This window comes from Canis lupus, chromosome 18 (assembly GCF_003254725.2).
Source record: "Canis lupus dingo isolate Sandy chromosome 18, ASM325472v2, whole genome shotgun sequence".
Taxonomy (NCBI): Eukaryota; Metazoa; Chordata; class Mammalia; order Carnivora; family Canidae; genus Canis; species Canis lupus.
The window spans coordinates 42,120,229-42,130,557 of NC_064260.1; the positions used below are offsets into that span (position 1 = coordinate 42,120,229).

Sequence of the window (10,329 nt, forward strand, 5' to 3'; positions counted from 1 at the left end):
GGTCACAAGTGTTCTCCCCTGCCCCGTTCCGCTGTCAGCCCCCCCTCCCCGTCAGGCCCCATGTCCTGTCCATTTCCTTGCGGATCTCATTGGTTTTCTGCTTGCCTACCTTCCAGCCCCCGCACACCGTAGCTGGCCTAGTGGCTTCACTGAGGGCTTGCTCTGGGCCCCATGCTGAACAGCTCTCATGCATAATTTGATCTGGTTGTCTCAGTGGCCCCCAGCAGGTCAGTCCCATTTCATAGATGTGTGTAAGCAGCTGGGCCAGGATTGCTCTTAGGACATAGCTGGGATTTAAACCCAGGACAGTAAAGCACGTCTGCTTTCTACTGTGCTTTCAGTGGCAGCTTTGCTGGGCCCCGGGATGCCTTTTGGGGGAAGAGCCCCTCAAAACTCCTGTCAGCTCTACCTGCCCTCTAGCAAAAGACCCTCCACACCTCTTTTCTTGTCCTCTCCCCCAAGTGGGCGTGGATATGCCCATGGTGAGCTCCTGACCGAGCCAGCCCATCTGGAGGGCTTGGCTCCATTGCTAGCTTCCTAACCCTGGAGTCCCATCGCCTCCAGGCCACCTTACAGAGTGTGCTAGTGTTTGCGGTGGGGATCCCCTTGGCGATCCATGGACTTCTACCCCCTGCCCCAGGCATTCCCAGCACAGCCTCTGATGGCTTCCAGTTTGTCTCCCTGGGGACAGACTCGGCCAGGGACAGACTGGCTGCCATTGCTTCTGCATTCTCTGTTCCCTCTCCTGACCAGTCAGGGCATTCACCTCTTGGTACCACAGTGAACCCACAGCCCCCCACCCCCCCCATGCCCCACAAGCTTCCTCATTTATAAATGGGGCCCCACTGCCTCCCTGGGCAGGCCAAGTACTGTGATTGCACGTGCACTTTCCTCCCTGCACGGGCTTAACAGGTAGGGTGCTTAACAGTGCCCCGAGGGAGCGGGGGTGGGTGACCAGCCGTGTCCCTGCCTTGGCTCCCTTTTTGCCGACAAGCTGCTGGGTCAGAGCCAGGCAGTCCCAGCTGTGAATGCAGCTGATGGCTTCTGAGCGCCCCGGGCTGACGCCAGGATGGCACAGATAAGGCAGTTCTCAGCCAGGGGGCTACTGAAAGCTGTCTGGTTGGCTTGGAGAGCACAGGGAACTCAACTTCTCCCTTTCTTGGGCTACCAGTGTGGGGAAGCAGCACCCCCCGGTGCCTGATGCTGCCTTTACGCTCTGAGGAAGCCAGGATATGTGGAGTAAGGCTCCCATCAGCTTTTTAATTTCATTGAAGCACTGCTGGAGATGACTTTGTGAATGGCCCTCCCTTCCTTCGTTTACTCTGGGGACAGGCTGGGGAAAAGCCCCTAGCTCTTAAGTCTGTGAAGTAAGGACAGCCACCTTGGGGGTGACGGCTGTGATGGCATAGTGCCAGCCTTGTAGTAGTGGACCACTAAGCTAGCGACAAGCCTGGTCGGGCACGAAAGGCTATGCCCTGTTCTAAGAAGCACTGCAAGGCTAAGCGTTCAGAGAAAGAGCTGGAGGGCGGTGGGGGTGACAAGATGGGCAGGGTGGCTAGCTGAGTGGAGGGTGGGGGGGTGCCTCGCAGCCAGCAGCCTGGCTGGAGCAAGGGGCGCCCAGGAAAGCCCTGCCTGACCCTGCACTCGTGTGCACGAGAGAGGCAGCCCGTTTGTATATAACATTTATTTGTATCTCATCTATAGAATAGGTATTTACAGATAGAAACGGAACCACAGCAAAACTGCTGTAAACCCATTCAGACCCTCTTGATGGCTGCTTCTCAGAACGTCCACGGTTGAGCAGCAGGGCTGAGCCTGGCTGTGGCGTGGGCCAGCTGAGTACCTGGGCGTCAGCCAAGGGAAATAGCTGGGGATTATGGCTTCAGCATTCTCCCAGAGCACATTCCTGAGTGCTGACAAGGCAGGGCCCTCACCACCCCCAACTTACCCTCAGCGCAGCGGGACAGGAAAAGGGGCCTTGGCAGGGAGGGGCAGCCCCGGCCCACTCTTCCTGCCCCCAGGGTACCTCTCCTGGACCTGGGGTCCTGGCCCGAGCATCCCTGACCTGGACCAGGAGGTCTCTCTGGCTCAAGGCTGCTCACTGCCCTGCAGGCTGCTGTTTGGCAGCTGGAGGTGGCAAAAGCTGCGGGTGCTGCCAGGGTGCATTCACCAGGGGAGCAGGCGCTGGCCCAGGGCCGGCCGCCACGAGGAAAAGGTCTTGGAAGGCCTCTCCCAGCTCCACCCCTGGCAGGGTAGGGCTGTCAGTGCTGAGCGGGGCCAGGGGCTACGCGAGCACCCGCCTCTCCTTTCTTTGGCCTTAGAACTGGCAAAGGTTGGGCCAGGTAATGGACACAGCAGAGAAGGCTCCCTGGCCTGAGTCCTAGGCTGCCCGGGGCTCCATGCCTGAGGAGAGGCCAGGGACACCCCCCCCTGGGCCTCAGGGGGAGACAGCTCGGGCTCCCTGGGGCCCTGGGCTCCTCAGGCTGTTCTCCCTCCCACTATGGTCTGGATCGGGAGAGGCCTCCACTTGGGATGCTTCTGTTCCTCTGTTCACGGAAGAAATGCAGGATCACAGGGTGGCAAGGCGAGAAAACCACAGTGTGGCTGGGGGCAGACGTGGGCATCGGGCCCTGGGCCCAGCACATGATCACAGTGTCGGTCTCACACACAGCTCTGGTCACACGTACACCTGTATGTGCACACACACACACGGACACACACATGCCATCCTCTCATCTGGTCAGAGGTGTGCTCTCAGGCACTCGCCCTCTGCCTCACAGTCACAGAGTGAATCTGAGTCTCTTATTGCTGTGGGGGGGCCTCGGGGACGGTCACTCCACGAAGAGCGAGAACAGCACCATCACCACAATGCCTGTGCAGAGCAGCAGCACCTGCTGCAGGGAGCGCCTGTGGGGAGAGGGGCCGGGTTCAGGGGGTGCTGAGGATGGGGCAGTGCCCAAAACCCTGCCCTCTTGAGCGCCCCAGGCCCCCCCACTGTGAGTGACGGTGAGGGTCACTCACCATGGGTCATCTTCCTCCAAGAGGTCAGGCAGCACGTTCACCAGGGCGATATAGAGAAAGCCGCCAGAGGTGAAGGGCAGGATCCAGGCCACAGTCTCTTCTGCAGCAGCAGGAGGAGAATTCCCGACTGGGTGGCAGCCCGGGGGAGCCCAGGGGAGCCATGTGCATCGCACCCACTCCCCCAGGGTAGGCTTCGGGCAGATCCTGGCCTGGATACTGGGGTGGGCCCACCTGTGCCCTCTGGCTGGGGCCCCTCCTCCACTGGCGGCCACCTGCCGCCACCACCCACCACGCCCGTACCTACTCCCTTGGGGGACTGCGTACAGATGGCGAAGCAGGCGCCCAGCAGGCCCCCCAGTGCTGTTGAGAGCTGCAACTTGGCTGCGCTCCATCGGTCAAAGCCGGCCCGGAGCAGGATGGCAAAGTCGCCCACCTGAGGGGAGGTCCAGATGATCACTCTGGGCCCCAAAGGGTCAGGTATGGACCTGCACACCGAGCCCCCTGCACCAGTCCTGCTGCTGGGCCCCCTAGCCCTCATCCCCTAGGCTGGGACCCCACTCCCCCCAGGAGGCTGGAGCATGGCTGAGATGGTGGCTGCAGCCTGGTGGGCTGAGCAGCTCCAGGCCTCCAGAGCCTAGCCCCGAGGGCCACCACTGCTGGGCTTCCCACCCCACACCCCTCCCGAAGCCCCACACCCACGCTGCCAACATGGAAAACCCCTGGCACACACCTCATGGGGGATCTCATGCAGAAGGATGGCCATGGTGGTCAGGAGCCCGATCTGCAGGGAAGGGAGTGTGTGGGGTTCTGGGCCAAGGGCCAGTCACCCACTTGTCCACTCATTCTACAAATATTTATTCGGCTAGGTGCTCTGACTGGACACCATCAGGCTACTGTGAATACAGCAGACAAGGAACCTGCCTTCACAGCTAACAGTCTGGAGTGGGGAGGCAAGGACTGAATGAACACGCAAAGAGCCACATGACTACACAGTGCCAGGTGCTGCGGGGGGAAAAGGTGGGCCAGGTGGCAAGAGCACGAGTGACAGGGGTCTAATTTAGACGAGGGGTCAGCAGAGGCCTCTTTGAGGAAGTGCATGTCAGCTGAGGCCTAAAGAATAAGGAGCCAGGATTGCAAAGAGTGGGAGGAAGAACATTCCAGGCAGGCAGAGCAGTGTGAGATGGAGGCCATGAGGAGGAAAAGAGCTCAGCCAGTTCAAGAGGAGGCAGATCCCTAATGTCAGAGGCCAGAGGGAAGAAGTCAGTGAGTAGCATCTAGAAGCAGCCAGGGCCCAAGCCTAGCAGTCTGGCAGAGGTACGTAATCCCAGCAAGGAATGTTCGCAGTTACAACAGCCCAGTGGCTCAGAGCAAAGGAGGCCCCATTGTAGGAGCCCTCAGGGCTATGGTGAGGGCGTTGGTGATGGAGGGAGTAGGAAGTACACAGGCTGGAGGTGTATTTGGGAGGCAGAGCCAACTGGTCAACACAGGCACCATCACTCCCACCAGAAATGCTTGGGTCCCACCTGTCCCTGCCCCCCCCACTCACCTTCTTGCTCACAAGGAAGCTGGCAGCGACAGCCAGCCCATGAGTGAAGTTATCTATGGTGTTGGCCAGCAGGTTGAGATAGCCACTGACCTGCGTGAGGGGAGAGGAAGCCAGACTGACCCAGGGGGCAGGGCTCAGTCGGGCCTGCCACTTGGGAGGGAGCCGCTGTGGCAGGAGGGGGCCCTGAGGGGGCCACTCACTTTGATGGTCCGGACCACGGCACTCACGCCGGGCTCTGCAGCCGGCTGGGCCAGAGAGTGGCCTCCACTGAGTGCGGCGGCAGCAGCGGGATCTTTGCTGGGGGCCTAGGGCCAGGAGAAGGAGGGAGAGGGGACATTAGATGTTCCCCCATTCGGCCAGGGTAGACAGGAGGGGAGCGAGAGATGAGAAACAGACAGGGAACAGGCCTTTTGTCTAGCTAGACTTCTCTGCTGCTCGATCAGCTAGGTGCCCCCAGAATCAGCTGGCCCTCCACCTTCCCCACTGCTGTCACTAACAGCCTATGAGGACAAGCCACAGCAGGGGCCAATGTCGACACTCCCCAGATCTTCCCAGTTGCCCAGCCTCCCAGAGCCCCTCTTTCACGGCTCAACTCCGAAGCTGGGCCTCAAGGCCCTGGCCACCACCAAACAGAGGCTGACCCATCCAGGCCCCGGGGTGTGGGGCTCACCTGGCTGGCCCCCTCCTTCTCCTTGCTGTCCAGGAACATCTTCTCCAAGGCCAGAAAGGTCAGGAAGCCAGCAATGACCCACAGTCCCAGCTGTTGTTGCTGCTGCAGGCTCTGCCCCTCACCACCTGCAGGGGGCAGCACTGACAGGCCAGGCCAAGCCAGGGCCACAGAAGGGGGCCATTTGAAATGGGACCTAGTCAGGGGCAGTGATAGGGGAAACAGGACTGGCTGGGGGGACTCCCACAGGGGGCCAGGTTGCTGGGGCCAGGACAAGTTCTCTGCCAGATGCCCAGAAGCCCTCTCCCAGTCATTCTGGCGGTGCAAGGTTGGCCTGGGCACTGGCTCCCTCTGCCCTCCTGCCCCCTGACTGTGGCCTCACTCACCAGGGCTGGCACTGCATGTGTAGGCCCACGCCTCGGGCAGCAGGTGGAGAAACACGTTGCCCAAAAGTCCCCCCAGGGCAAAGCTGAGCAGCTGCTTCAGGCGGCGGGCCCCAGCTATAAAATGGAGACACAGGGTTTGGGGGCTGACCCATCAGAGCCCCTGGCCAGCCTCTGCCCCGCCCAGCTTACTGCGTGCTGTGTTTTTCCAACCAGCCTGCAAGCCTCCAGAAGGTTGGACTCGGCCTGCTGCCCTTCCCGGACCACTCCCACCCCTCAGGCCCAGCACAAGCTGGGTGCTCAGCAGGAAATATGTCACGCCCGCTGGATGACTGTGGGACCACCACTGCTTCATGCTTAGGAGACAGGGCTTGGGAGCCCGACAGGCTCCCCAAACTACCAGCTGGTGACCCTGGGAAGGTTACTTCTGGGACTCAGTTTCCCCATCTGTAAACTGGGGGTGATTGTATCTGACAGGGACCTTGTGCAAATTAAATGACAATACACATGGCAGGTGCTCTCTAAGTGGGAGTCTCTTCTTACCCACTGACACTCAGAAAAGCGGCAGAGATTTGGGGACTTTGGCAAACTTGCAGCATCCAGAGTTGGAAGTGCCCGCTAGAGGCTATGTCCAAGCTCTCGGTTTAATAGAGAAACAGGCCCAGAGGGCAGAGGCTGCTTGGGGGTCGGTGGGATCCCAGGGAAGCTATAGCTTCCAGGCTGTGTAACCTCAACCTGGTCAAACAAGTCCTCTGGCCCTTGGCTTCCCCATTTCTGAAATGGAGCTAAAAATCCAAGTCCCCCCTACGCTGACCTCACAGGGACACCATCAGAGGGACTTTGGCAATGCACAGGCCATGACAGCAGGGCCCCCGAGGCTCTATTCACAGCTGTGGCATCAGCCCTCAGCCCGGCATGAGGCACAGATGTGGTCATAACCATCTGCTGAACGAACAGTTCCCGAGCCTAACAGGCGGCAGAAGCCCCTGGAGTATGCATTTCCAAGAGGTTCCTAGAGCCGGGGTCCAGGCCTACTTTGTTGTACTCTCCCATAGGGAAGCAGGCACCTGCATTTTTTGCAGCTACCCATCTAGTCTTCTTCTATTTCCATCACGACATGTCATGTGTGCACGGATGGTGCTCCCAGGTCCCTGCCCCTGGGGCTGGCTTGCCCCCAGCCTCTCATGTGTTCCCGGGGAAGGCTGACCCAGGGGCCCTTGCTGGGAGGGCTCTTTTGCATTATCAGCAGAGACTGAAGGGACAGAAGCAGCACTCTGCTCGCCAATACATGGCGGTGGCCAGCACGGGGCCTGTGAACACGCTGCCCTCTCCCCCCGCACCAGGCAGCCTTCTAAGTGCTCTAGTGGTGTGAGCTCCTTTCCTCTTCCTGGTAGTATCTGTAAGGTAGACACTAGTATTATCCCCGTTTTTAAGGTTGGGAGCCTAAGGGTAAGTAACTTGCCCGATGCCACTCAGGCTGGTGAGTGGTGGAGCCAGGTGTGGAACCCAAGCAGCCTGGTGCCCAAGTTTCCAACCGCAATCTGTATTGTTTGTTGGTGAATGTTTGCTGACTTTTATTCTTTTGGAATCAACAAACGCACAAACGAACTAACAAATGAGCGTGGGGCACCCTGGTCTCACAGAACCAAGATGAGAAGTTACGTGCTCTGCCCCTGCCTTCCACCCCAGACATGCTGTCTCCTGGGGCGTGGGACCCCACTCTCCCAGGAAGAGCAGCAACATGTTTTCCAATGCCACTGGCCACTCTGGGCGTCAGAGGAGGGTCACCTACCTTCTGAGCGCAGCATAGTCCCCATCTCCAGGGGAATCACCAGCAGTGGGAAGACCCCGCTGAGCCCCACCATGAGTGAGCCCAGGAGGGAGCAGATCCAGGTGTCCAGCCTCTCCCCACTCAGCAGGGCCCCCCAGGATTCGCTTTCCTTGGTGTCCAGGCGACAGGCAGCTGCAGGCCCCCTGTTCCGGAGGGCCTGCTGGGAACCCCCAGCCCCTCCCAGGAGCTCCAGGGCAAGAGCAGCGAAGAAGAGGAGCCTCTGGCCCGCCATGCCACAGCCAGGGCAGGGACATCCAGGCATGCCACGTGCTGGAAAACACAAAGGCCTCTTACGTGAGCTGCACCCTTGGCTGCGCACCTGCTTCGCAAACGTGGCATCTTGATCCTCCCCCCGCAGACAAGCGGCCACGGCACCCACTCCCCTGCTTGCCTTGCCCAGGGCCTCCTGAATGGTGCAGAGCAAAGGGGCTCTACTCTTCCACACCCCACTCCCAAGGACCACACATTTTTTCCTCCTGAGCCTGCTCCAGACTGTGTCAGCATGTCTGCCTGGGGCTAAACTTTCCCTAATGACGGGGTGAGGCGCTGGCTGGGTTCCCTTCAGCCACCGGGAGGCCCAGCCCAGCCGGGTGTCTCTAGCTGCCAGGGGAGGCTCTGCCACTGGGACGTGCTCCAGGGAGGCTGACATCCCAGGGGACTGAGGCTGCCACTGTCTAGCCTGATGGGCATCCCTGGACGGTGCAGGTGGGGGAAGCAAGCGGCGGGGCTCGGGCCGAGCCGTCGGAGCGTCTTCAGAGGCGGTGAGCCCCGGCCCCCGGCGCAGAGACAGAGCCCTCGGTGGGGAGCTGCCTCGCACACGGGCTTTGGAGACCTGCCCTGAACTGTGCTCTGCACCTACAGCTTCGAGTGCCAGCAGGTCCCGAAGCCTCTCTCCCGCCTGTTTCCTCGTCTGCAGGATGAGGCAACTGCCTCCCTCACGGGCTGGGAAGATGAGAGGAGCTCCCCAGGGCAGGCGCCAGTGCCCGCGGCGAGGATGCGCGAAGAGCCCTCCTTATATTGCAGGAGGCCCGGGCCGGCGGGAGCAGGAAGGTTCCCAGCCACTGGATCACAGGACGTGGATGTGAGTCAACTAACCGAGAAGTTCAATCTGGAAACTCGGGCATGCGGTGGAAATGTGGTCTGCCCTGCCTCCTGTGACTGTGACCTTGAGCGGCGACGCCCCTGCCTCAGTTTCCTCATGCCCTGGCGGGGGTGGGAAGTCTCGACGGGAGACCCTGACCAAGCCCGGGGCGCCCCAGGGCGGGACCTGGAGGCCGAGGGGGCACGCGGCGTTGCGGGGGGCCGCGGAGCGAGACGAGCGGGAAAGGAGGAAAGCAAGGGGCGCCAGGGACAGCGGAGGCGGGGGGGCGAGCGAGGAGCGCTGGGCAGCGACGCGCGGGGCGACAGGAGGGGGCTGAAGACCCCGAGCGGCGGGCGGTCACTCACCGAGCGGCGGCGGCGGCGACGGCGCTCCGGGCGGCCCCGGCCATCCAGCAGCGGCGCCGCGCCCCGCCCCGGGTCTGCCCCGCCCGCCGGGGCCTCCGGCCCCCAGCCCGGAGCCGCCCCCGCCGCGCGGCCACGTCACACGGGACCTGTCCGGAACCCGACGCGCCGCGCGCCGCGGGGTCGGGGGGGAGCGGCGGTCGCGGGGCGCTTCCGTCTCGCGGCCGTGGGGGACCCGGGAGGCCGGCGCACTTCCGCCCGGACGGACACTGGAGGGGGGCGGCGGGGAGGGCCGGGCGGAAGTGGGAGCCCCAGGGGCCCGGCGCTCAGCCCCGCTGCGCAGGGCGGGGGCGGGGGCGGCGGCCCCGCAGGGACCGCGAGCGGCGGGGTGGCTGGGCTTGCGGGTCCGGCCGCCGCTTCCTTTCCCGGGGCCGCAGTCCCGCCCGCGGCCGCGCGGGGGCGCGCTCGGCTGCCAGGCGGCCCGCGCTGCCGGGAGCCGGGCCCGGCCGGGTGGGTTCCTGGCTCGGCTGCTCCTGCTCTGAGTCAAACGGGCCTGGCTCCTCCATGAACCAGGGAAAGGGGAAGTGCCTGCCGCAGGGAGGGGCCTAGCCCCGGGAACCTCAGAAGAGGGAATTTTATTCTTACTCATCGAATTATTTTTATGCTTTGGTTTTTCACTGGGAACCTCAGGCCTTTGTCTCCAGGGCTTGTAACCCTTTGGGGTCCAATGCATGTTGGCCTGACACCGCTGCCCGGAACCCCCAACCTGGGGGAGCTCTCCTCCCTGTGCTTCCCTCCCCAGGAAGAAGCCAGAAGCCAGGCCTGACCCCAGACTAGGCCAGCAAACAGTAGCCTTATTATAGCTACAGTGAACAGCTACAGCTGAACCCTGCCACGCGCCATTCAGGCCATTTGCACGGTCTCCCCGAGTCCTTTTATCCCACTGAGGTGCGTGCTGTTAGCCCGGCCGCACAACGGCACAGATGGCAGAGCCAGGTTTGAACCTGGGTGTCCTTGAACCCAGAGCATGTTACGTGATAGCACTTAATCACTTCTAGGAGGTAGGAGTCTGGCTCGGAGGTGCCATTGGGAATCAGGCGAGGGTACAATATTCCCGATAGGGCATGTGGGGACTGGGGCAGAGACTGCCACGGGAGGGGGGCGTCCAAGCCTGTGACCCTGGTAGCTCCCTTCAACTGTCCTGTGTTGCTCTCGCCTCCTGGGGGCTCTGAGGGCACGCTAGGCTCTCACATACTGCACCTGATGCCCTGTTGCACTTCAGACTCCGCTGTCTGCCTTCATAGATCCCCAGCTCCTTCAGGTGGGATCAGCTTTCCTCTGAAAGCCTCTTGTCTGCCTCAGCACACCAGGCCCCTAGGCCTGTCAGAACGCCCTCCGGAGCCTGGCCCTGAGTTCTGCAGTGGAAGCCCCTGGGTTG

At 61.9% G+C, this 10,329-nt stretch overlaps 1 protein-coding gene and 1 long non-coding RNA gene across 9 annotated transcripts; one reads left to right on the forward strand and one right to left on the reverse strand.

Annotated features, from left to right (window-relative positions):
• Nucleotides 1-1,669: 1,669 nt before the first annotated feature.
• SLC39A13 (solute carrier family 39 member 13) lies at nt 1,670-10,292 on the reverse strand. 8 transcript variants are annotated; one of them, XM_025452125.3, is made up of 10 exons: nt 10,152-10,292; nt 7,410-7,718; nt 5,621-5,734; nt 5,238-5,377; nt 4,768-4,872; nt 4,568-4,657; nt 3,752-3,802; nt 3,322-3,454; nt 3,022-3,121; nt 1,670-2,907 (listed from the first exon to the last, which is right to left on the reverse strand). In XM_025452125.3, exons 2-10 carry the CDS (start codon nt 7,708-7,710, stop codon nt 2,832-2,834), a joined length of 1,110 nt encoding a protein of 369 aa, XP_025307910.1. In that variant the 5' UTR covers nt 7,711-7,718; nt 10,152-10,292; the 3' UTR covers nt 1,670-2,831. The 8 variants fall into 8 exon arrangements, with proteins under 8 accessions (XP_025307910.1, XP_025307906.1, XP_025307913.1 ...); XM_025452121.3 differs by having other exon boundaries at nt 5,238-5,430; XM_025452128.3 differs by lacking the exon at nt 10,152-10,292 and adding an exon at nt 8,895-9,007 and having other exon boundaries at nt 5,238-5,362.
• On the forward strand, nt 3,801-6,142 carry LOC125752996 (uncharacterized). Its single transcript, XR_007403772.1, has 2 exons — nt 3,801-4,020; nt 5,834-6,142. It is a non-coding gene; the product is annotated as an uncharacterized LOC125752996 (long non-coding RNA).
• Nucleotides 10,293-10,329: the final 37 nt, after the last annotated feature.

Coding starts and splice junctions, on each gene's coding strand:
- SLC39A13 (XM_025452121.3), bottom strand. CDS start 7,702: ATGTCCCTGCCCTGGCTGTGGCATGGCGGGCCAGAGGCTCCTCTTCTT. Junction 5,735..7,409: donor GACTATGCTGCGCTCAGAAG/GTAGGTGACCCT, acceptor TCCATTTTATAG/CTGGGGCCCGCCGCCTGAAG. Junction 2,908..3,021: donor TTGGAGGAAGATGACCCATG/GTGAGTGACCCT, acceptor CTCTCCCCACAG/GCGCTCCCTGCAGCAGGTGC.